Raw genomic sequence first — 27,484 nt, 5'->3', positions numbered from 1 at the left:
GTACTTGTTCAAAATTAGCTCTGGTGCTTTCTCATGGGCCGTCTAAGAAGCAAGATACAGTGGCACAATCCACTGCTGAGGCTGAGTATGTAGCTGCAGCTACTGCAGCTAACCAAGTAATTTGGTTGAGGAAAGTGTTCGATGATGTAAAACTGGACAAACAAACACCTACAGTGTTGTATGTAGACAACAAGTCTGTAATTGCCATTGCGAAAAATCCTGTGATGCACGGGAGAATTAAACACATCAACATTAAGTACCATGCTACACGTGAGGCCAAGAGAAACCAAGAAATCAAGCTGATACATTGCTCCACTGATAATCAGCTTGCGGACATTCTAACCAAGGCCCTGTCTAAAGCTAAATTTGAGGAATTGCGAGGAAAGGTGGGGATTTGTGGAAAAATAAGGGGGAGTGTTCAATTTAATGATTTTTTATCTATTTAGTTTTAAATTTGAATTCAAATCAACCGTAAAGTTGTTTCACGGTAGGATACATAAACACCATGCAACGTGTATGCATGGATTTTGGACTTTTTGATTTTATCGTTTGGTTTGATGTAATCTGTTTCTATTATTGCATTCTTATATATACAAGTAAGAAATGAAATGAGAAGTAGTATTTTCTTCTCCAAAAAACACAGTCTTTTTGAAACTTGCAAAACAAAGACTGTTGCATAACCTTACTCTGTTTTGTTGTCCCTCTCTCTCTAAGTTCGCTCATTCACAGAGCTTCCTTTGAAGCTCATTTACTTACGATCAACATATACATTCATAGAAATTGTAAAGAATGATACTTTTAGTCTAAATGAGATAACCACTACAGGAAATAAGACATGTAGCAATGTATCCATGAAAATCCAAAGCAACATCTTAAAGTTTACATACAATTCCAGCATATCAAAATGTGAACATGACGGGGCATAATCTGGAAGAAACAACACAATTAAGGATGAAAACAACACATTAAAAAAATAGAAAATAGAGGGTCTAAATAGAAAATAACATGTCCATGGATTGGATTAGTACGATAAAAAACGGACATAAACTAAAGATAATTTAATAAAATTTGGAAATGATATAGTTAAAAATGAAACTAACATACCAAATATGGAAGAAGAGCCTAACTTAAAGCAACATACGCAAGCCTTGTAACAATATAGTTGAAAATGGAATTAACAGATTAAAGTACGAACATGAGAGTATAAGCACTTAGTCAAAGTTATCAACTTTTATCGGAGTAATCTCATCTGCAACCTTGCAGTTCCCAATTAAACGTGCAAAAAACATCATCTGCTGTTCGAGTGTGAATATAATATTCTCAGCCTGAATTCAATACCAAAACAAGTGTTAAATCTTTTGCTTGTGAAAAAGAAACTCAGTTTATGTATTCTGTCAGACACAATACCTTCCGGAAACCATGCTGTTCTCCTTCATACTCAACAAGAGCAACGGGCAAACCCTTTTCTTTCAATGCTTTGTAGATTTTACGAGCTTGTTCAGGGGGGACAACCTGTGACAACACTTATACGATTTTTCATTAACTGGGATGACTGACACACTAGAATAACCAAACTCATTTAGATCATCTGCTAACAGCCGCCATATACCAATATATTTATATTTAAAGACGTCAATCAGAGGGGTTTGCTTTTAACAACACTAAAACTAAACTAATCTGGAACCAAATTTGAAATTTAAAAAATACTGAAATGTGGCCAAAGGGCCACTATTTCATTTCTAAAAAGAAAAAATCCACCGTACATACATATGTAGATACGTACAGATTTATACATACATATATATATATGTATGTTACATATTATACAATGAAACTTGAAAAGGAATTTGAGTTTTCTATACCAATGCAGTTAAACAGACTTTTCTACGTTTGTGACTGGTAATTTTCAAGTTCACATACACCAGTAACATAAACATAGTTCAAAATAACAGTCATTAGTTATTAGCTTCAAGTCTCTCGATATAATGACCAAAAAATGATTATACGGAAACAATTAAGTTCATGAATAGCGTGAGAATTTTTCAAAAATCAGATTGAACTTTTGCAACTTATAAGTCTACTAATCGTTCTGAGAAAGTAGGACATCAAAAGATCAGTAGTTGTTGATAGTTGTGGACTTAAAAGAATTACTAGTTGTTGATCTTATTTAAGGAAAAAAAAACTAGGTCCATACCTTGTCTTCCAATCCTTGGAATAAAATAATAGGGCAAGAAAACTTATCAACAAAATTTATTGGCGCTCTCTCACGGTATTCCTTTTCACCTCCTGCATCAGCAAAAAATATCCTCACTGCCAAATAGAGTGAGAATAAATTCCAAGAGAGTAGGATCCTGAGTTTTCCAGCTTACCAACAAGGTTATCAATGTAGCAGGATTCAAATTTGTGTGTCTCTGCTCCCAACAAGCTTAGGTCAGCTACCTGCATATAAATCAATATAACAATAAACCTATTGGCTTAGTGAAAAGTGTTTCCAATATCAATTCCCATCATTATGTCAGAAAGCACTATAACAGCTAGGCTTAATTTGGAAGAATTGAACAGAGTTCCATCATTTGTCAATAAATGAATAAGACATCATTTTAAACGAAATATGATGTTTAAAATAATCCTGATGTTCCAAAATACTTTGTAGGGAACTCAAATGAATCACTCTATATTCAAGAAAGCAAAAGCAAGAGTATCACATGCATTTAATAATCTTGCTTTTCCTCAAATTTATTTCCAAATTTTATCAAACTTAATGAAATTTAAAATACACTTGATCAATTCTATTGATAGTTCACTTTATAATGAATCCTATAGTTATGAATCATTTTTACATGTATGTGGATTTGCAGATGATATTCTATATTTTGTATCCAAATATAATATTAATAAAAAGCAAGGAGAATGAACAAAATAATGAAACAACAAAGAAGAACTGAGGATAGCTACTATACTCACGCCATACAGGGAAGCCCCAGCCTTGAATGTATTTCTGAAAGCTAGTGCAGCTAAGGTTGTGTAACCACCAGCAGAACCTCCAGTTATACAAAGTCGTTTTGGGTCAGCCTTCCCACTGTCCACCTAAATGGGAACGTGCATGGTTTACCTTTCTGGTGTTTAAAGGGTTTCACATTCATCAGAAAGTAAAAATTAAAAAGGATCCAATTAACTACCAAATGTTTAGCACAGCTGCAACAATCATTAACGTCCACAATTCCCCATTGCCCCAAAAGTCGTTCCCGGAATTCTCTGCCATAACCTTCAAGATTAAGTTCATACACGTTAAACCAGCATAAAATGTTACCATATTATATGATCTACATCAGAGTTAAGCCAATTAGGGCCAAATATATATATATATGAGGAGAGTGGTGTAGCCATAACAAGAAAGCAATTAAAATTCACGAACAACCATGACTTCCAATGGATGAACTAAAGTAGCTGCCAAGTTTTCCAAAATATAAACGGATAAGAACCAGGTCCAGAACAAATTGTTAAAAAGCGATGCCTAGCAGCTGTAACAATAAAGAATTATCAAAAGTTCACATGCAACCATGGCCTACAATGAATTTAGTAGACTGTTGAGTTTTGCCAAATATTTAAATGGATGTGATTGGATCCTGGCAAAAATTGTCGGCAGGAGAACGAGGAAGAAAATTTATCTCCCTTCACTCAACCCACCTCCAAAGAAAATAAAAACAAACAGAAAATTATTAATTGTGTAGGGTACAAACCAGTGCTTCCACCATAGTTAACATCGACAAATGCCCATCCTCGACTAGTCCAGAACTGGATACTTAGATTTAAGCTTCCACGTGTTTCACCAGTAGGTCCTCCTGCAATATTTCAAAGAAACATATGATACACAGCATTGTGGTCCCTACTTAGGGAATGAACATAGTGCTTTTCAATTAGATGTACCAGCAAATGAAGGGACAAAAAGAAGGAACGGAGAATTTCTTAATCTGTTTTATGCAGCTATCTTCTATGATATGTCTTGCTCTGTTTATAGGTTCTCTGTTATAAAAAGAAGTGTTCTGTTGTCCTCTGCCACCTGTTAAATTGGCAGTTATATGATTTGGACAAGTCTGTAACTCTTGCTCTCAGAGATAAGGCAGTTACTAGAAAGCAATCCCTCAGTCTATCTAAAGAATAAATTCTGTATTGCACTAATGAAAGGAGTTAGAGAAAAAAAACTTCCGTACTTTAAAAGCCCATGCCATCAATCAAAATCCTATAAAAGGGTACCAATTACGGACAATAAATTTGTGATTCTTTTTTTCATGGGACCACAGATCATAATTCATTAATTCAATGCAAGACTGCATAGAACAAAAAACAGGTCCCAAATTTAAAAGTTTTGATTATTAGCCAGAGCAAGCTTCTTTATCCCTCTTTCAAGGACAGATACTGATGCCAATTTCTATGTTCATTTTCTAGAATTTAATACATATGGACATATACAATAATAGTGATTTCATTTGCCTTAGTAGCGTACCATGACTTTTTAATAACAATGGCGGCTTCTCTTCCTCGCTGGCTTGGTAAAAGGGATTAAATGGGGCGTAGTAGTATGCATAAGCAATCTGACCAGGAACTTCTGTTGGAAATTCAATCAACTCTGGCAAGCTGAAGTATGATTCATACTTCAAACTATCAGGTAAAGAAGACCAAACAATCTTGAAATCAATTGCTTTTGATTTACTGTCGTCTAGAGTCACCTGCAAGGGCACCACCCAACAGAAAAAAAAGTGATTTCTGAAGTGAGATATTGAAGAATTTTTCCATCAATAAAAGTTTTTCACGGTAGCACTGGAAAGAAGGCATACTTTAGCCACTGATAATGGATGAACTGCAGATGCTCCTTCAACATACAGGCATTGATTCCCAAAAGTCTGTAAAAGTAATAATGTAAATCTTAGCAAACTATCAATAGGTTCTGATTATGAAATTAAATTAACCTTTTCCATTAAAAAATATAATGAAAAAGTTGCAACATGAGGAAATATTTTGAACGTACAATGTTATCTATATCCGTAAACGGTATATCAAGCAGAGAACATAAGCCGTTCACATCATCCAGAACGCCAAGATATGACCTCCCATTCTGCCTGCATTCAGACATCTAAATTCTTAACTCTACCAAAAATTGCCATGGTGGTTCACACGACACAGAAGTGAAAACAATTTTTATAAATAGCATAGAGAAACTAAGATCTATAACTTTCTCACTATCACCTGTAGCTACAAGCAAGCAAATTCTTTTCTCCATGGCTCCCAATAACTTCATAGGAGTTAAGGCCGAAAACCCATAATGGTCTCGTGAACTCAGCATCCAGAGAATAAACTGGTAGCACCTGATTGCTAGATTCAATCTGTTGCAAGATGTAAAGAAAATTTTGTTTCAGTCCAAAGCAATTGGCTCACTGATTATAATTCCAAGTCAAAGAACTTGTACGGAAGAAGTCCCAGGCACAAGTACATAGGCCAGTAATCCATTTATGGGAAGAACATATATTATAGGTATGGTGGGAAGGGATCTGGAGGTAGATTAGGATATTGCTTGAAAGTTGTTGCCTAGCACATGTGTAAACAAAATGATGATGTTATAGCAGTTTTAGAGGATCATCAAAAAAACAAATCCAAGTCAACCTGAACAACTTTGTTTAGAGTTTTTCAAGCAGAACAAGAAGACCTTAAAATGCTATATACATTTATGCAACTATAGTCTTTTATTTAATATCAGGAAAAACTTGACTTGTTTAAGATATTCTGTTTTAGCATTAGTTTTCTATTTACTTGTTATTGGATGTTCTACTTACAGACATGATAGAATATGATGTGGGCATGAACATAAACCATAAAGAGAATGCTCAATCCAAAGAAAGAGGAGGGAATAGGCCAAAAAGGAGATCTTATGGCCGACTTTAAATTTCCATATGTCTCCCCATTAATTTGATCACAATCTCTTTTAATTAAAGGAGAAGATTAAATATATCTTAATTAAAAAATTAGTTTTTAATTTTTAATTTATTTTCATATGTCTCCCCTCTTAATTTGGCCACAATCTCTTTTAATTAAAAAAAAAGACTAAATCTATTTTATTTAGAAAATTAATTTTTATTTTTTAAATTTGAATTTATTTCTTATGTAATTGCAAATTAAATTAAGATATTTTATTTTATTTTTTATTTACTTGGCTTAGCCTATAAATAGGCGACCAAGTCTTCATTGTAAGGATTCAGGAATTGCCTCAATAATATTAAGAGTGTTTCTTTTCAAGAGAGATTCTTTTACCATCTTATTAAGTAAGGAGTTGATCTATTTGTCAAGATACGATCTTCCGCGTTTTTCATTCTATTTCTTTCATTTCTAGTGACCTTAATTCTTATTATTCTTGATAGCGGGTTAAGTATGAAGGTTCTTTTACCATCTTATTAAGGAGTAGATCTACTTATCAAGGTACGATCTTGCGGCGTTTTTCCATTCTATTTCTTTCATTTCCGATGACCTTAATTTCTATCATTCTTGATAGCGGGTTAAGTAGAAAGAGTTTTTATAGGATCAATTCATTTGATGTCTTCAAATGAAATTGTGTGAGTTCCTGATTATACTGGTTGATTTTGGATTCTGCATCATTTGGTATTAGAACTTTGACTCTATCTAAACCTATTATTTTTTACTTTTGTACTTTTAAATTCTTGCACCATTTATTTATTTATTTAATTTTTTTTCATTCATCTATTCAAAAAAAGATTATCTCATACATCTATCCAAGCAAGACATAACGTCAATTGACGTTTTATTGACTTGATAAAATTGTTGTTGAGTACTGATATATTTTTTTTAATCTATTTTTCTTGTAGTTTTGTTTCCTGTGCAAAAAAAATAAAAAAGAAAAAAAAAAGAAGAGAAAAAATAAAGAAAAGAAGAGAGAAAAGAAAGTAAACAAAGGGAAGAAATCCCATCGGGAAAGTACTTACCTTTTTAGTACTCAACCATCTTTCTTTGAAATGGTGCAAGAACCACTTCTTCATAAGGCAAAAACCCCTTTTATTTTATAATTTTTTTTTTACAAACATGTGCATTTACACTTACATAGTTCATTAAAGACTATTTTTTTTTTTATATAGAACGTAACATACATAAGAAATAGATTGGTAGGAATATCTTTCGGATTTCTCCTTGGGGCAATACCGAATCCCTACATCTTCTATAAACCGTAAATTTTTTTTTTTCTACTCTCAATTTCTTTTTTTGTTTTAAGTTTTAGTTCCCTAATACATCTAAACATCTAAATTGCATCTTAGAGCTTAGTGTAATTAATAACACACTATCTTTTCCTTTATGTGTTACACTCTTACTTTTAATGTTACGGTATTTATTCTACAGGACTCTTTGCGATATCTTAAAACAATACTTGAGAATACTTTGATTCAAGAGAATTTATCCGACACTCAACTTAAGAGTAAGAGATAAAAAGGTAAAAGACAAGAGTGTGTGAGATTATTAGAAGATAAAAGCCAAATGAGTGAAATGCGAGAGAACTGGTGAATAAACATTTTTTTTTCCTAACCCTTTTGAAGGAAATCTTCTTAAAATGTCAAGTGAGCATCAAAGCCCTACCAACATAATGCTCTTTATGGAGGTTATGCATGCAGAATTAATACGGGTTAATTAGAAGGTAGATAACTTGAGTAGTGATCGAAGTAAAGCAAGACACAAGACCCCTAATACAAGGTGACCTAGAACTCAACATCCTGAAAATGAGGCCGGGTCCTGTAATGATGAGGAGGGAGATAGGGTGGAGAGGAGAGAAAAAAAAAGGGATAGTAATATCAGCTCCATCAAAATGAGAATACTACATTTCAAGGGTTAAAATGATGTTGAAGCATACTTGGAGAGGGAGAGGAAGGTAAAACTAGTCTTTGATTGCCATAACTACCATGAATAAAAGAAGATCAAACTAGCAGCGGTAGAGCTCACTGACTACGCCTTAGTGTGGTGGAATCAACTACTACTCACTATACGATATAATGGAGAGCGACCAATATCCTCCAGTAGAGAGACGAAGGCAATCATGCGAAAAAAGTTCGTACCCTCTTACTACTATAGAAAGATGCATCAAAAGTTACAACGCTTAACGCAAGGGTCTATGTCCGTTGAGAACTATCACAAAGAGATGGAGATGGCCATGATCAGGGTCAATATATAAGAAGATCTCGAAGTAACCATGGTGAGATTCCTCGGAGGTCTCAACAGAGACATCGCCAACATGGTGGAATTACAACACTATATGGAGGTGGAAGACATGGTACACATAGTCATAAAAATCGAAAAACAACTCAAGTACAAAAGGAGGGGGTATATCATATGTCATCCCTACCTACAATTCGGAATGGCCCAAGAAAGAAGAAAACAGGGGAGCAGACGAGAAGAAGAAAAAATCCGCACCACTTGATACAAAAGGTATAACACATAACTCATCTCAAAAGCATAGTATAATTAAATGCTTTAGGTATCTCGGAACCGGACATGTTGCTTCTCAATGCCCAAATAAAAAGATCATACTATTGAGAGATGATAGTAGAATTGATAGTGCTAGCGATTGCGAAAGCGAATATAATGATAGCATGCCACCATTGGAGGATATTGAGGAAAGTGTTGAATATCCATCTCAAGAGAAAACTTTGGTTATCAGGAGAGTTCTAAATGCCCAAGTCAAGTCGAAAAAAAGTAACCAAAGAGAGAATATCTTTCACACTCGTTGCCTTATAAATGGGAAGGTATGCAGTCTCTTTATAGGTGGGGGTAACTACACCAATGTTGCTAGTACTATCCTAGTTGATAAACTTGTTTTGACATGCACGCGCCATCCTCACCCTTACAAGTTGCAGTAGTTGACTGATTGTGGAGAGATGAAAGTGACTAAACAGGTATTAGTTTCCTTTTCTATTGGCGATACACTGATAATCATTGTGATATTGTGCCCATAAATGCTAGTCACATCCTACTTAGAAGATCCTGACAGTATGATAAGCATGCAACTTATGATGACTATAGGAATCGTTATTCCTTTAGCATGAGTGGTCAAAATTTTACACTTGCACCGCTATCACCTGAGGAGGTATACAAAAATCAGCAGCAACTCAAAAACTCCATAAAGTCCGTAGGAAATCAAAGATTGAACAATGTGAAAAGAGAATGTTATTATATGAAACAGGAGCTAAGGAAGCCATCTTACAAGAAAACATTATTAACTCACCTCAAACATTCTTTGTTTAATAGTATTGTTTTGCAAGATATTTTCTCAAAGAAAACATGATTGGTGAAACCCTTGTATAAGAAGTGTCCGATTCGAGAACGAATCATTTTTGAAAGGGAAAGGGATGATGTGAGCATAGACATGGATCATAAAGAGAATGTCCAATCCAAAGAAAGAGGAACGAATATACCAAAAAGGAGATCTTATGACCGACCCTAAATTTTCATATGTCTCCTCATTAATTTGACCACAATCTCTTTTAATTAAAGGGAAACACTGAATTTATCTTAATTAGAAAATTAGCTTTTAATTTTTAATTTATTTCCATAAGTATCCCCTCTTAATTTGACTACAATCTCTTTTAATTAAAAGGGAAGACTAAATCTATCTTAGCAAATTAGTTTTTAATTTTTAATTTATTTCCTTTGTAATTGTAAATTAAATTAAGAGATTTTATTTTTCTTTTTATTTATTTGGTTTAGCTCATAAGTAAGTCAACAAAATTTCATTGTTAGGATTCAGGAATTATTTCAATAATATTAAGAGTGTTTCTTTTTAAGAGATATTCTTTTACTATCTTGTTGAGTAAGGAGTACATATACTTATCAAAGTACGACCTTGTGACGTCTTTGCATTCTATTTCTTTCATTTTCAATGACCTTAATTCCTATCATTGTTAATAGCGGGTTAAGTAGAAAGGATTTTTATAAGATCAATTCATTTAATTCCTTTAAATGAAATTGTGTAAGTTTCTTATCACGCTGGTTGATCTTGGCCTGCACATTAGAATATCTACAGATTGTTAAAATAATAGAATGATGATGTCCTGTTGTTGTTAAACTGTTAAAATAGAGCATATTAAACCCCTCCTCCTTTCCCTCTCTTCCCAATTGTTAACATAGATCGCATTCAACCCACCCCTTTTGTAGATCAGCAAGAAGTATTTGTCCAATGGAGGGCTTGGGAATTTGTTGTTACTATAAACCTATTGCTAAGATTGGGTGGGTTCCAGAGAGTGACGTCATGAGTCTTAATGAGATATTTCTTATGCGCAAAGTTTATAAGTGCCTTACACATGGGTAAAAGACAACTGATCAAGTCAAAGATTCAAACCAACCATAATAGTCTTTTTCTATTTTTCCCATATTTTCCTAGTTTATGCTACTTTAGTTTTCTTTATGCTCAATCTTATCAATTCTTTTCAGTTTTTTTTTTCTTTTTCATTTCAGTCTGTGTTACTGTAGAAAAGACAGTAAGTGGGCAATTAACTTTGTAACTGAAAATAAAAACTCTTTTTGAGTTTGGAAAGAGAATCAAGTAGAATTTGTTAAACAAAATTAAGTTTTCTTTCTTAATTCAGAGTCCTTAGTCTCCTCTTTAAGGAGCCTAATTGTCAGGCACAATAGAGAAGAAGGGAAAAAACGTAGCAAAAAGTTTCAATCCTCTCTCCGATTATCTAACTTCAAGTCCCATAAGATGATCCTTAATTATGGAACCTAACAAGTTTCAAATTCCTGTGGTTGTTAATGGGCATTTTTATCTTCCTTCGTAGTTTTTACCCGATGCTATATTTATTTCTCAAAGTTTTCCATAACTTGCTGAGTTAGCAATCAATATCTGAATTTAGAAGACATGAATAAGCATATATGTTTTTTAGGATATAATACAACTGAAAACAAACATAACAGAGAGGAACCTTGATTTAGCACAATTAAGTAGGTTTAGACAGATAGAAAAAGAGAAGGAGAAAACACCAATTCACAATCACATGGGTTGACAACTACCACAATCACAGGGTTGTTACAACCACAATCATAGAGTTGTTAGGCACTCAATTATGAGTCTCAGTAGTTTTTATTTATAGATAACGAAAAAAAGAACCCCTTCTCAACCTTCACCACAAAATACATATATGAATATCTGAAACATTAAGCAATTAATCCTTTGAGATGCAACAAGTGGGAAAAATGGAACCAAAGAAGTTCAAAGAAATATGTGAAAGAAGAGGAAGTTCAAGGATATAGCCTCAGGAAATCATGTAATAAATGACATAAGTTTCACAAAACAATTTGAAAGTATAAGGGAGGAATAAGCTTGGTAGTTTCCAAGTTCTGGAAAATATATAGTTAGACTAAATCTATCAACTGCAGCTTTGTGTGCACACATAACAAATTGGCATGCTGGCATTTCGAGTAAAAAAGATATGACAAGGTCCTCAATCCACAATTTACAGGATAAATTACCAGTAAGGTTAACTACTTGCATCAAGAACACAAATTTCAGAGATATAGGAGTCATTTTACCCATTTATGGACATTCCAAAATCCACTTTCCCTGTCAGTAATGAAGAATAGTTCTCCTGCAAAAATTCAGAGGAAGATTTTGGTTCGTAAAATGACTCAAACATACCAAAAACCTGATAACTCCAACTACATCAATCACTAAATTTCTGGATTGTCACAAAAACATCTAGCTCTAAGCAACATTAAAATAAGCTTCAATAATCAAGCTAATAAAACCTAAATGATTTAGGAAAAAATGGAACAAGTTGAGATGAAAATCGAGAATGAAGAATGATAGATTGACACAGACAGGATTGTCGACACCGCATGTTGAGAGAAAAAAAAGTGTGTTTATGAATAATAGATGCAGATAAAACTTTTTTCGTCGACACAAATGGTAAAGTATTTGCCTATGTGATCTTACTTGATACGTCATGATAGCATTAACATAATGGTTCACAGGTTATGCAAAAGCAATACCTTTAGATGACCACTTGGGTTCAGTTGGAGACTCCACAACTTGAGGATCATAACCAGCAATACAAATACGTTTTTGGACATATCTACATTACAGCATAAAGAGAATAAGGTTATATAGACATAAGCAACTATTTTTTCTTTTTGGATTGAGAATTTGATAAATAGAAGATCTTTGGTTTTCAACAGCATTTGTGGAGCAAGTCAGGACAGGAAAATCATTAGGTAAGTAGAAACAAACATTTTTACGTGTATGCATATAATATATATAATAAGCAACTCTTACTCAAGGAGAAGGGGAACTTCACATTAAAAAACCACAAAGACTGACCCAAATTCAATTCTCCAAAAGAGTTGGCAAAGCCATTTCTCAATTTCTAAACAAGCAAAGAGTACATACAGAATGCTGGTATATTAAATTGTAAGGTTTAATTGAATAATTGATCCCCGGAAGGAGATGCAAAGGAATAGGTACACAAGTATAGGATAAATTTGCATACCCATCCTCAGATATATAGCCAACCCATAATTCTGCTTTATCCCATGGCATATTAGGATGGCCCCATTCAATCCATGCCAACCGTTCACCCTTCTGATCCAGACGTGGGAAGGCATAGAAGTCGTTTCCACTTACTAAAACTTTTGGTTCTGAATAACATTGTCCAGAGACAGAGAGAATGAAAATCAATTCTCATCAGATCAATAAAAGAAAACTTATTCTACAAGATTGTATTCCAAGTGGCTTACCTTCAACTGTATCATTGTTTAGGTCTATCGCTACAATTTCCGTGGTTGAGTTTACTCTACTTTCACGACCATCTAAAAAGAAAACTGAGTTAATAAGCAGCTTATCTGTAAATTGAAATCCACAGAGGTGAACGGTATCTTAATCAGCCACCTTCTCTCACAGTGACATAACGGTTAAAGCGTGGATCAAATACCCCATCTGCATAGGTGACAACTGGTGCGCCATAATCAGGGGTAATTGGTATAGGAGAGGAATCTGGTAGACACGGTATATAGTTTCAGCAAATGGAATCAGAGAATGTAAATAAATAAATACACGAAACTAAATGCAGTGTGAAAATAATAAGTAACCATCAATGGCGTACAGCAAATAAGAGTAAACCCATTTTAGCGGCATGTGAACATTGATGAAGAGATTTGACCTTGATGATTGATACGCTGCTTGTAGAGTCTCTGATCCTTGTAGTTGGAGAACACGACGATATCGTCTCTAGAAACCCTGAAGGCACCACCTCCATATTCCTGGGTCAACGTACGCACCGCAAAATCTTTCGGCGTTATGTCAGTAGCTTCACCTCCTTCAATGTCAGCTTCCTTCACAAGAACCCCCCGCCTTCCCCAAATTTCAATAAACTCAAGTATCAGATCAATTAACCAACAATAACAGTAAAGAAATGTACACGTAGTGGAAACCCACCCGGATTCGGAAGGGCGAGATTCGAGCCAGATGAGGCGGCCGTGGGAGTCGACGGCGGTGCCGCCGAGTCTCTTGGAGGCACCGGAGACAACGTTGGCGGTGATCGGAGACTTCCAGGAACCATAAGGAGCAGTTATTTTCTGTTGAGTAAACTTCTCATCCGTAGCATGCAAAGAAGCCATTGTCTTGGAGCTTCGCGTGTGTATGTTGGAGGAAGGCGTGAAGAAAGAGCTAATTCTGCTGAGTAAGAACGAGTTGGGTTGGAGAGGAGAAGATGCAGATAAGCAAGTAGGAGAAGGAGACCAGAATCGACTCACAGTCGCTATGTAAGTTGGTCTACATGAAACAGCCATTTCACTGCCACAAGCAGATGACATCCATCTTCATTCTTTTTTTTTTTTTTTATTTAAAAAAAAAACAAAATTAGTTTCTGGTAGAACAGAATAACTTTGGATGAATTGATAATTTTAATTTTAATTCTATTTTTATTTTACTTTATAATTTTAAATATCCACAATGTAAAAATATAAATATAATTTTATTTTTATTTTTTTTAAAATCAATTTGGTCTGGACCGATTGGATTATTTTCTTGTCTTAATTTAAAAAATTAATAAAAATTATAGATATATTATCTTATATATACAAATTACATATACATTATATGTCATATAAACATATACAAAATATATAATTAAAAAAATTATATATTTTAAAATAATTATATTAATCACTTTCAACTAATATTAAATCGAACTTCATTCGGTACAATTTAATCTAAACTAAAATATATTAAAATATTAATTTTTAATAAATATAAAATTTAAATAAAATTTAAATCTACATTATAAAGATAAATCTCAACCGATATAAAAGATTTAATAGATTTTAAAAAATATAAAAAAAATTTATTCAAACTGTAGATACGATTTTTATTGAATACGACTTTCACGTAATTTTATTTGTATCTACAAGATTAAATATAAAATTTTATTTACTCGCTTTATATCGAGCATCCTTTTCCCTTATTGTTTTGCTATGATTGAAAATCTTATATATTATATATCCATATGATTGAGTTCTTGAATTTTTGAAATAATGTAAAAAAAAGTGTTTCGAATTATTACTATTTAACCCGAACCTGTTATAAGAAAGTTGAGACATTTCGAATTGTTTGTTGGCAAGGACGAAGTAAAGAAAACCTCTTGGACTAAAAAACTCTCAGCTTCTCTAGTTCTGTCTAATTGTTGAATCAACTGAACTAGGCTAAACTCTGCAGTTAAACAATGCCTGGTTTATAAAAATGAGACGGGCTTGTCTAGCCCCTCAATTCTGCTCCATTACTGATCTGCTCTTGTTCTTCAGAACTCATGCTGACTTGCTTTCCTCACTTTCCATTATAGCTCCTATTGCATACATGCCTCATTTACAGGTTCGCCAAAAGCTCTGGTACAATTACCATTCGTTATCCATGGGCGGTGAGGAAGATGCGATAGCGATTGAAAATCATCATGCTATCGCCATCAAAGATGGCTCTCTTCAAAATTTGCATGTGGGTAACCATCTTCTGGCTTCGTACGTCATGTATCATCAATTCGATCATGCACGCAAGTTGTTTGATGAAATACCTGCCAGAGATATTTGCACGTGGACTACTCTTATAACAGGCTTTTCTCGAATTGGGTGTTCTATTTTGGGGCTGCAGCTTTTCAGAGAGATGCAGATTCAGGGAGTTTGTCCTAATCAGTTCATTTTATCAAGTGTTTTGAAGAGTTGTTCTGGTTTGCGTGAGACCAGGACGGGGAAGGAAATTCATGGGTGGATAGTACGAAATTGTATGGATGTGGATGTTGTTTTGAAGAATTCAATTCTTGATCTTTACGTGAAATGTAGAGCTTTTGATCATGCAAGCAGATGGTTTGAGTTGATGAAAGAGAGGGATTCAGTGTCATGGAATGTGATGCTTGCTGCATACTTGCATATTGGAGAAGTTGGAAAATCTCTTGATTTGTTTAGAAGCTTTCCTTTGAAAGATGTTGTGACTTGGAATACTGTCATAGATGGGCTAATTAAAAATGGGTTTGAAAGAACTGCATTAGGGTTGCTCTACCAGATGGTACAAAATGGACTCTTGTTTAACAAAGCTACTTTCTCCATAGCCTTGGTTTTAGTTGCATCCTTATCGATTTTGGAGCTAGGGAAGCAAATTCATGCACGAATTCTAAGGCTTCGAGTTCCTATTGACGGCTTCATAAGGAATTCACTAATTCACATGTATTGCAGATGTGGAAAAATGGGAAATGCATCGGTAGTTTTTGAGAGAATTAGTCCAGATTTTCTGAGACCAGAGGATTCTAAGATTTCTTGCAATGAATTGGTGGCAGCAGCTATTTCATGGAGCTCAATTGTTACCGGATATGTCCAGAATGGTGACTATGCATATGCTTTGCAAACATTTATCTCCATGGTTGATGAAAATATTGAGGTGGACAAATATACTATCACCAGCATTATTTCTGCTTGTGCGAATTCTGGAACACTGGAATTTGCTCGACAAATCCATGCCTACGTTCAGAAAATTGGACATGAGATGGATGCTCACTTGAGATCCTCACTAATTGACATGTATGCAAAATGTGGTTGTTTGGATGATTCATGGACAATTTTCGGACAAACTAATGACCATAACATTGTATTGTGGACATCAATGATATCTGCTTTTGCATTACATGGGTACGGGAAGGAAGCCATTAACCTTTTCAAATGCATGATAGACGAGAGAATTACAGTACCAAATGAGGTAACTTTTGTTGCTGTTCTAACAGCATGCAGTCATGGCAGATTGCCCGAGGAAGGTTGTAAATATTTTAGATTAATGACAGAAGTTTATGGCATCAAACCAAAAGTCGAACACTTTACTTGTATGGTTGATATGTATGGTCGGTGCGGCCTCTTTAATGAGATAAAGGAGTTCATTCACAAGCATGGTCTTTCTCACTTAACCGCAATTTGGAAATCCTTTCTATCTTCCTGTCGACTTCACAAGGATACTGAGATGGCGAAGTGGGTTTCAGAAAAATTACTGCAACTGGAACCATTTGATGCAGGACCTTATATTCTGTTATCCAACACATATGCCACAGAACATAAATGGGAAAAAGCTGCAAAAGTGAGGAGTTTAATGAACAACAGAGGAGTTAGAAAACATCCTGGTCAATCTTGGATCCAAATTAAGAATCAAGTTCACATTTTTGTGATGGGAGATAGATCTCATCCACAAGACATTGGAATATATGCATACTTGGACAAGCTAATCGGAAGGTTGAGGGAACTCGGTTACTTATCAGATTTGGAACTGGTGATGCAGGATGTGGAAGAAGAAGAAGGAGAGAGACTTCTTCATTTCCACAGTGAAAAACTTGCAGTTGCTTATGGCATCATTAGCACACCGTGTGGGATGCCAATTCGAATAATGAAAAACCTACGAATTTGTAATGACTGTCATAACTTTATGAAGTACACTTCTCAACTTTTGGGCAGGGAAATAATTGTCAGAGATATTTATCGGTTTCATAATTTCAAGCTTGGCCACTGCTCATGTGGAGATTACTGGTAACCGAAGCAAGAGCATCTCTTATTTGATAGCTTTCATGGCAGTATTGATCAGGGGCACTGCTGGTGGATTGAATTCACAATATATATATATATATATGTTCTGACCTTGTAGCCTCCCTTCCTGATCTTCATCATGGATATATACAATTTCAAAATGCAGACATGCAGACCTATGTCAGAAAAAATTTCTTCTTATCCTTACCATAACAATTCTTTTAAACGTAGATCTACACTTTCTTTGACCTTCAACAACACCATCAGAGATGATCAGCATCATGAGCATCACCAATTGATTTTGATCCCCCTTGAGGGCCGGCTCTGTACACGGGAGAAGAGGGTTTGCAGAAGCAAATGGAACAAGGATATGAAGCTCTATTTTGTACATAAAAGTAATTTTTATTTTTTATTTTTTAAATTAACATGTACATTGTATGTTTTTATTTATGAAAATATGCAAAACTTGTATATTTGGTGAATAATTATAAATGTAAATGAAACTATTTTTTAAATATTTTATTTTTATATTTCATCTTTACTTTTATCATTATTCTCTTCAATATTAAATGTACGGTAATTTTGTGAATACATTTGTAACAAATATAATGTTATTTCTTTCGCTTCGGGTTTCGACAAATCACCACGCCTTCATTACACTTGCCGAAAAAAAAAATTCTTTTAAAAAGGAGTAGAGGATAGTAATGAATTCAAATTATCAACTTTATAATTAGATATTCTACCATGTGAACCAAATATTTTTAGACACCATGATACATTAGCAAATATGGCATAGAAAACAAGTTTTCCATATACCGGGCTATCAACTTTTTATTGTTTAGTCTATGTTTGGGATTGGAAACAAATGAGAAAATAAAGGATACGATTTAATATTAATTTTTTTTTTATGTATTTAAAATCATACATTAAGTTTCTAAAATTATAAGATTTTTTAATTAGAACAAACAAAAAAAGTCGACATAAATAGTTTTAATTACTTTATACCAAAACAAAACCGTACTTATTTTTTCTATTTAGATGATAAGTTGATGCACTTGTTAATGTACTTGTTTAAACTTTTCTTTCACTGAATATAAAAAGCATATTGGATTCATAGTTATATTCATAGCAATGAGTTATTTGTATTTTATATACATTTTAACAGTCAAATTAGAGATAGAAATGAATATCAGACGAGAATCATATTAGAGTGAATCAAAACTTGATAAGACTGAACTTGATCAAATAAAGATTAAATAAAAAAAATTTGAACATAAGACCAGACAGATATAATTTCGGTTCATAATGAACCGTATCGAATTAAAAATTTTCATTTCCTTTTGGTTTTAGATGGAAATTTACTCATTTAATTTTTCAAATATATTACTTATATACTAATGTTTTAATTTTAGATGTTAAAGAATATATATTATTTATATATTTAACATTTCAATATTTTATTTGAATAATGTAAATAATATATATTAGTTATTTATTTATTATTATAATTTTTAATAACTAAAAAAATATTTAATCCATCAAACATTATACAGTGTCAGATTGAATTTTTGTATTGAAAATTAAATCAAACATTATACAGTCCAATTTACTTTGAACCGAACTCGGTGATCTGATCCAATTTACAACGAATTTGTTGGTGTAGTCCAATTTGAACGAAAATTGAAAGTCTGATTTGAATCAAATTTATATGTTCGATCCAATCTAGACATACATGCAAGTCTAGGTTTCTAGTTTGAACTAAAAAGCACTTACACATAGTGGAGGTCCTTTTCACTAAGGTAATAGAGAACAAAATTTTGTACCATTTATTGACCAAGTATTTGCAACCTTCATGCTCCAAATTGTGAAGTAGCATGGAGATCACCTATCAACATACTACTATAAATAAATTTTTCATATGTAATTTCTATATCTTATATATAGATATATATATATATCTCCTTATTTAATTGTTATATCATAATGAATGCTTTGCGTTAAGGATTTGTATGTGTATATATATATATATACATACATACATAGGATCAATGTATCAAGTAAGTCAACTAATTTTTCTAATAATAAGGATTTCTTATACTCCAAATTGACTTGTATATGTGATTAACGAATACTTAAAAAAAAAGTAACAATTATTTGCATTTTTCATGTAAAAAATGTCATGGGTGTTACATATATATGGAATTAGAGTCATTATATTAATATATGCTGGAATTTTTATAGTAATTCCAAATAATTTGTACGTGTTATATACAACTTCATAATTTTCAATTTTGGGAGTGGAAGCGGCATAAAAACCCCCCAATACTATAAGAGTTGATTATCAATTGCAGAAATATTCAAATGGGAAAAAAGGTATTGTAGAAAATTTAAGAAGAAAACAAAAAAGCTCATACAATAATATCAAAAAGGAGTTGCAGAAATTAATATATTAATCCCCTCAATAATTTGCTTAAGAATAAAATCGAGGGGATTAATTTACAAATTCTAAGATTGCGTAGTAAGCAATCAAAATCGGTAGAGACACCATCATCCCGAATATCACACTGCAATTTGTCATACCCAGAAAACAAATTAATTTTATTCTTGAAAATTTTATTAATTATAATATATATATATATATATACACACACACACAAGACACACAAATAATACCATATATAATTGAACTTACGCTGTGCTGAGGACTTCTGCATGCAAACCATATTCTTTAGCAAAGATGAAGGACGTAATTGATTGTGGCAGAGCTGCCTGCAAAAGAAAATTTATATATAAATATATATATATATAATTATTAAACATATATAAATATTATCAATACTATATATGGTGGAAATCATACTACGGTGGATGGAGAGTGTGTCAATAAATTTTCCACTCGTTTTTTGCGAATGGGAATTTGGTGTGTGATATATGAATGATATGTATGTACATATAGATATAGTTAGAGTAAAGATTATATTGAAAATGAAAGAGAAAAAGTTTAACCTGAATGATTGCAACACGTAAAACATCACCATGCAAGCCCACAGCTATAGAGCCAATAGCCATGGCGGCTGGTCCCGCAATAAACCTCAACACCATTCCATATATAGTCAGCCCTGTCCCGCATGCTATCAATTTCTGCTGCACAGCCATGAACATCCCTGTCCCATCCAATACCCCCGTTTTTTGCTTAATATTACACATAGATATGTATATATATATATATATATATGCATGCCACTTAAGTACGTATAACCTAGCTACTTACCCATGCTGAACATGGCAGTTCCTGTCCCTGCTCTCGACATGATCAATATAGAACCCTCCAAGATTTTTGGCATCTCAAAATGCCACCTGCAAACATCACAAACTTAAAATTTTTTATATAAACAGGTTTAGTTATATATATATATAGTTAATTAATGTAGAGTACCTGTTGGCCATGAAAGCCCATGCAACGCCAAGAACGCAAGCGTAGCAGTTAGGATTCACCATGAGTTTGAGCCAAACATTCTTCATCAACGACCAGAAAGATCTTCTCACTGATCCTCCATTACCAATCATCTCCATATCCTTATCGTCATCTTCAGTCACCAACGAGCTTCGAAACTCCAACACAAACAGCAGAAAAGTTAACCAAAAAATGGCTTGAACCACCGATGCCTGAACCACCAAATTCACCGCACTCTGACCGTACATGGCTTCGATCAGCGGCACACCCACCACCAATGTGTTGGTCAATGTGCTGAGAGAGAAACTGGTTATGGCCCATCTGAAACTTCCCTTGCTACTGCACTTGGCCCACACCACCAGCACCAACACGATCACCACCTTGGAGATCGCGTCTCCGGCAATGAACCGGTAGTTCATCTGGAACGGGTCAACGTGAGTGGTGAACTCGAGGACGAACATGGGAAGCGTGAAGTAACAAACGAATCGGTTGACGGCGTCACACTGCTCCGGCGGGAAGATCCGCCACCACCGAACCGATCCGTAACCCAACATTAAAGCCACGTAGAGTGGAGTCATGGCTACCACCACCTTGTATGCGTCTTCCCACCCTATCATTCTTCTTGATCTTTTACTTATTTAATTTAATATACGTATATATGTATGTATGTATATATAAGTTAGGTATTATAATATTTTATATAAAAAAAAAAAGTATGGCACGAAGGAAAAATGAAAGTAATGGGGAGTGACAAATGGTGAACTACAGGGATCCCATACTTATAGCCTTCGCCATGGAGGATATATAAATATATTTTCTGTTTTGCGTCATCTACATTTATAAATATAAATAATTTTTTTTTTAAAAAACATCAATTTAAAACTAAGTATTGATTGTAACCAAGAGTCAAAACATGTTCAAATCCTTGTTATTTCATTTAATTAACCATTGATTATAACCGTAATTATATAATGAAACTATTTTTTTTTTATGTTAAATTACTTTTTTTTTTAAATAGAAAATGAATATATTCATTAATTATATAATACACGTATATCAATTATAATAAATAAAAAAAATTGAATGAAAATATACACATGACTACAATATAATTAAAAGTTACGATTTTTTTTTTATAAAAAATATATTAACAATAATTAAGTTTAACAATAATTAATAATTAATTGAAAATATAAGTAAATGATAATTAAATATAAGAGTAATTGGAATGATAATGTTGCATTCAAACTGGTGGGTGCATTCGATTCTATGCTGTGGATTCTTGTAAAGGTGTGACATAAATATATACATATATATATATGTATGTATGTATGTATATAGAAACACATATATAAGTTAATGGTTGTAAGTGTTGGGTTGCTTTCCACAATTTGGGTTTGTGTTTTGTGTTTTGGTCATCTCAATACTTTAATAATGTGATATATATATATATAAGTATATATATATATAGAATAAGGAATGAGGTCCAGCGATTATTCCACCCACCTATGCAAATAGGAAACAAAAGCTTTTAATTATTTTTGTTGCTTATTTATTCTCATTGAAATGGATCTTTCAATGCCATACAGCCACTGCATAAACTTTGCATGCTTTGCCATGAAGATAACGACTTGTATAATTTATTTATTTACATATATTATAGTAATTAATTATTTACATATATTACATATATTACAAAATAATTCGATCATGTTAATATAAAATGACATAACCCGTAAGTCAAAATTGAATACGAAACTTTTTATTATATAATATTATATTGAATAATAAATTAAATTATTATACAAAAAAATTAAGTTGATAAGAGAAAAGATAAAATATATCTATATTTATTCTATTTATTGGCGAATTTAATACATGACATTATTATTACTATTATATCTATAATAAACCAATATCCAAATTAAACTTCCATTTCTTCTTTTCTGTTAAACAAAGACAATTACTTACAATTATACTTTTGAAGTTAATTTGAGACCACAATAAATAGAGAAAAAAAAAAGCTTATCTCTTGTTTGATTCGGGTGGGCATGATTTGATTTGAATAAAAATAAGTAAGAGGATTATATATAAAGGTATATTGATGAGTATGTATATGTATACGTATACATATGCACAGAATAAGTTCCATGAAAATCTGAATTCTAAATATGGGCTTCTTAGAGAAAAAAAGGAAAAAAAAAAAAAAAAGAAACCCATCACACTGCATGCTTAGCTTTCTATGAACAAAATCCCACTGACTATATTCCCACTTGGATGGTTGTGTATGGGAATTAAGAGTACACCATTTGTGGCACGTCTAATGGAATTGTTCTACACATGGTATTTGAATATCAATTTAATGGGGTTTTGATCTCCTCCATAGATATGTATATGCTTGGATTAATGGTATATATCGCACTAATGGGTTGGAATAATTTTATATTGTCCCTTTAATTACAAATGTACTTTATTTTATATATATATATATATATATTTGGTGAATTATTCATTTGTTTCAACTAAAAATTTAAAGTTCTTAAAAAAATGTTGTACTTGGTTCAATAAGACATGAATTTAATGTCATCCGCTCAAACAAGCCAAAGCTAGTGAGAACATGTGAGAGGGAGAATCCAATAGAACCATCAGGCTCATTGTTATGGTAATGAGGCTTCTTTTTTCAAATATTTTCTATATATATATATAGATGTATGTATGTATATTCTTGATAATTATTAATAATTCCCATTGGTTGATTTTTGATGATAAGTTAAGAATTTTATTTGAGAGCTAAAGTAGAATAAGAGGCATATTATTATCAATTAACGATAATAATATACCTTTTATGATTCTGTATGTAATCAAATATCTTATTTTTTATAAGTAAAGATATTATTTATCTTTCTTCTAACTTAATACTTCATGTTTGCCTTATATATATTGGGTTGAGTTATCATTTTGAGCTGAATAATTTTAAAATATTATATATACATGTATTCTAACGTCTATGAGGAACTTCCTCCAAGGACCAAATGATGAAGGAGTAAGAGATGAATTTTGAGGATTAAATCCATAGATAATCGCAATTTTGAAAGAGTTAATACTATTTTATTTTTATTCTACATGTGTTCTAGTTGCGATTTTTCTGCGTCTTAAAGAATTATTTCATCACTATCAATAGTGTATTATATATAAGATGGATTATATAAGTACAATATAAATATGAATTTACAACGTAACAAGCTTGCATGTAGAGAGATCTTTCTATATATATATATATATTATATGATGAATCATAATTAAGTACGGTCTAAACATGCTATACATATATATATTATTGATGATAATTAAGTAGGGTCTAAATATTAAAACATGAAAATATGTATATACATAAGAACATGCACGTACCATATTGTTTTAATAAAATATATATAGACATATTCCAACGTGCGGAATAGGAATGATATATTGATGTGATCAATTAATTAATTGATACTAATAATAATAATAATCAAGTAGAGGCCTTGGCATTAATGATGAGAAACAGAAGAGAAATCAAGGAGTTGAGGAGAAGAGGAGGTGATGAGCTCTTCCCATCTTCCATTGCTGGTGACTGGTCCATCCAATCCAATATGTGTTACGTGCTTCACGTTAGTTGGAAACCCTATTTCCATTTCCCTCTTCGCATCTTCTTCCATCTCTTCCTTGTATACTGAAAATTCAACTCCTCCAGATAAACATATATACATATATCTATACAGAATATTATTATAGAAAATAGATATATATACCAAAGAATTGAGAGAAGGTCTTGAAAGTCTTGAAGAATCTGTGGAAGCCGGTGGAAATTTCTGGCTTGGAAAGCGTTAGAAACTTGAATGAAGTCTTCATGTTTTCCGTTGACGATAACCTTTCTTCGACTTCGTCTTCGTCTTCCGGGATTCCTAGAAAAGAGAAACCAGATGGATTAATTGAGAAATCAAGAGAGTCTTAGAACAAGAAAATAAAATTGATATGTGGGAATAGTTACTTAATGGAGATGGGTTAGTCTGGAGAGTCTTGGCTGCTCTTCTATGGTGGTTTATCGCAACATCTACACTTGATTCAGAAACACAGCCGACTGAGAAGGGAAGAATCATAACTTTTTCCACTCTGTCTCTCATCTCTTCAACCACTAAATAATAATAATAATAACAAATGGTTGTTGAGTAAATTATTGCGAAACTAGGAAGTGGAATAGGTTTGTTATAATGCCCTAGTCTATTGTAATATATATATATATATATGTAGCTTTGTAATCAAGTTATAGTAATCTTACGTCTAGTTAAGTCAACATATATCTGATTTGATTAGGTAGGGGAGACATGTTTGAGAATACTAACTGATAATTCATGCCCATGTTTAATTTGGACGTGTAACTAGTCTATCTCAATCTTCAATTAAGTAACCCATTACTATTTATATATATATATAAATACTGTTCAAAGCACGATCTAATATCCAAGTCTAAAGTATGAGTATATTATTAAGAAAAAAAAAGGTCTAAAGTATGAGTTGTTTAATAGATTCTATTCAGAAAGTTATTGAACTTGGTGTTTTAGCGAGAGTATAGTGACAAGCTCGTTTATGAAAACAGTTATTATTCAAATTGAACTTGCAACCAAATAAATATATGAAGTTGGTAGAAGTTAATTATGTCACTTATATATATGTGTGTATATATATATATATGCTTGCTATCTTTCTGTATCCCTGACATTTCTTAACTGGAATGACTAAATGTGCAGTGGGCTCCTACCTTCACTAGCAACTCTTATGGAATAAGTAACCATTTTTCGTATATGCATACTTTATATATATATATATATATATATATATATATATATATATATATATACCTTTACCTGTCTACTGCAGTCACAGTTGACAAAGACAGCCTTGCTTGTAGTTTCCTTGATGTAATTAATTTTGTTCTTGTTACTTATTTTAGACTCTAAATTTAAAGTAGTGCATCCTAAGCTATCTTTTCTGTTGGAATTGCACTAGGTTTACTTAACCTTGATTGAATGTATATAACTTCTTTTTCTTCATTTTAAAGAAGCAAATTAACCAATATGATTGAATATATACAACTGATCTTTTATTTTTTTGCCAAGATGTGGAGCAAACTAGTTTTTGCCTTTCCTATAAGTTATCCGACAAAATCGAAATATTTTTAACTCAGACAAATTTATAGGTTGACGTATTACATGTCATACACAAAATTAATGTACAATATTTATATGATTTTTTACAAGTTTTGTTACTACTGCATGACATATATTTATAGTATAAAAACTTATAGAATAAGCAGAACTCAGTTTTAGAATTCAACATGAATATAGAGATTAAAACAGAGTTAGACAAATCTATCCAAAATAAAGTAGATACTCAGTGAAATAATTAGTGAGGGAGAGAGAAATAATTGAAGAATGAACATCGATTCAGTATGTATTTATATAAAAAAATTCCTAATTATAATGTGTTACAAATATCTAATCCAAATAAAATTCAGTACAAAATTTTAAGTTACAAATGATTCAAAAGAAATTGATTTTCAGCCAAACTCTCATGTTTGTAAATTTTTTTCATCCTTTAAAATGTTAGGAAACTTCAGTCTGTTTATTGGTAGGAGTCCTCACACACACAGCATACTTGGATTTAGAGGAGGGTCTCTTGCATACCTGCGCACGTAGCGCATCATGCACGAGGAGGTGTCTCACTTGTGTAGGGCTTGTGTGTTGTAGGAGGACTACAGGCAAATGCCTTTCCAGTGTGCATCTTTTAATTTATTTTCACACTTTAAAGTGTCACTATTGATCTTACATGTGTTGCCTAGTCCTAGCACACTCACAATGTCCTTTTTGAATTTGTTCTCAATTTCTTTAGCACTTTGAAGTGTTGTAAAATATATTTAAGCTGGAGTGACATTTAGTTGGTCCAAGCCTTCTATTTGATAAAATCTTTTATCAACTAACTATGCTTTAAACCTATCAATGCTTACACTAGTTTTCTTTTTAATTTGATAACCCATTTGGTCCTAATAATAGTATCATATTTAGGTTTAGGTACAAGAGTTCAAGTATTATTCTTAAACAAGTGCTAGAGACTCTTCACACATGGTATCCCATTGTTTAACAATAATCTGAGCCTATTAAGGAATTAATTCTCACATTACTAGTGTTAATAGGTTTCAAATTCATTGTACTTATATGGTTGTATTTCTTTTCATTTAATTCTTATATACTCATATCTATAAATAGAGATATATTATAATATAATATGTAATCTTTAACTGCTCAATTTACATGATACCAGAGCAACAAAAGATGGCAAACTCTGGAATCGATTCTCCTATCTCTTCCTTACAAGTTTGGGATGCTTTACACATGACCTTTGGGTCCATTTCTTATACTTGTCAACTTTAACTCTATATGACACTTCAGGAATCACAGCGAAAAGAAAACAAAGTATCTTAATATCTCAAAGAAGTAAAACTAATAATTGACGAACTTGTAGCTACATGTAGACCTTTATCAATTTTGGAATTTTGATGTTGTTATATTTTGCAATTTAGGTCCTAATGACCACTCTCTTATTAATGCTCTCGACTTATGTCTTGACCCTTTTACATGTCATGAATTACATGGAAACTACTTTACTCATGAGATTTTTTAAAAAAATTCATGTGACGCGGAACCTAAGATCAATCAATGTGATAAAAAATTCTAACATGTAATTTAGCACAAAAACATAATCCTTAAACAAATCATCTTTACTTAACTCATAATCAACATGTGATTGGGAACCAAGGTAGTTAGCAAAAGAATAAGAATTGATAAATACCACAAGATTACCTTAATAAGTAGAATCAATTCTTTATTCAACAAGATAGTTGAAGAACCCTCT

At 32.6% G+C, this 27,484-nt stretch overlaps 3 protein-coding genes and 1 pseudogene across 3 annotated transcripts; 1 reads left to right on the top strand and 3 right to left on the bottom strand.

The window, feature by feature from the left end:
• Positions 1–1,043: 1,043 nt before the first annotated feature.
• On the bottom strand, positions 1,044–13,856 carry LOC110825759 (alpha/beta-Hydrolases superfamily protein). Its single transcript, XM_088219322.1, has 18 exons — positions 13,475–13,856; positions 13,200–13,390; positions 12,929–13,033; positions 12,778–12,849; positions 12,531–12,678; positions 12,034–12,116; positions 11,575–11,630; positions 5,245–5,381; positions 5,027–5,117; positions 4,836–4,901; positions 4,505–4,727; positions 3,741–3,842; positions 3,180–3,265; positions 2,965–3,087; positions 2,370–2,439; positions 2,195–2,286; positions 1,408–1,512; positions 1,044–1,325 (listed from the first exon to the last, which is right to left on the bottom strand). The coding sequence occupies exons 1-18, from the start codon at positions 13,849–13,851 to the stop codon at positions 1,212–1,214; spliced, it is 2,241 nt and encodes a 746-aa protein (XP_088075448.1). The 5' UTR covers positions 13,852–13,856; the 3' UTR covers positions 1,044–1,211.
• A 692-nt stretch (positions 13,857–14,548) lies between these two features.
• LOC110825758 (putative pentatricopeptide repeat-containing protein At3g23330 pseudogene) lies at positions 14,549–17,571 on the top strand (annotated as a pseudogene).
• Positions 17,572–19,444: 1,873 nt separating this feature from the next.
• On the bottom strand, positions 19,445–21,322 carry LOC110825760 (auxin efflux carrier component 5-like). Its single transcript, XM_022056261.2, has 5 exons — positions 20,519–21,322; positions 20,354–20,439; positions 20,089–20,246; positions 19,775–19,851; positions 19,445–19,646 (listed from the first exon to the last, which is right to left on the bottom strand). The coding sequence occupies exons 1-5, from the start codon at positions 21,151–21,153 to the stop codon at positions 19,574–19,576; spliced, it is 1,029 nt and encodes a 342-aa protein (XP_021911953.1). The 5' UTR covers positions 21,154–21,322; the 3' UTR covers positions 19,445–19,573.
• A 2,531-nt stretch (positions 21,323–23,853) lies between these two features.
• RIC4 (ROP-interactive CRIB motif-containing protein 4) lies at positions 23,854–25,355 on the bottom strand. Its single transcript, XM_022056262.2, has 3 exons — positions 24,567–25,355; positions 24,328–24,480; positions 23,854–24,248 (listed from the first exon to the last, which is right to left on the bottom strand). The coding sequence occupies exons 1-3, from the start codon at positions 24,697–24,699 to the stop codon at positions 24,067–24,069; spliced, it is 468 nt and encodes a 155-aa protein (XP_021911954.1). The 5' UTR covers positions 24,700–25,355; the 3' UTR covers positions 23,854–24,066.
• Positions 25,356–27,484: the final 2,129 nt, after the last annotated feature.

The sequence above is a fragment of the Carica papaya genome, chromosome 1 (assembly GCF_054855325.1).
Source record: "Carica papaya isolate Zhongbai chromosome 1, ASM5485532v1, whole genome shotgun sequence".
NCBI lineage: Eukaryota > Viridiplantae > Streptophyta > Magnoliopsida > Brassicales > Caricaceae > Carica > Carica papaya.
The sequence above is the reverse complement of the archived record's forward strand: the minus strand, read 5'-3'. Positions and strand labels throughout refer to the sequence as shown.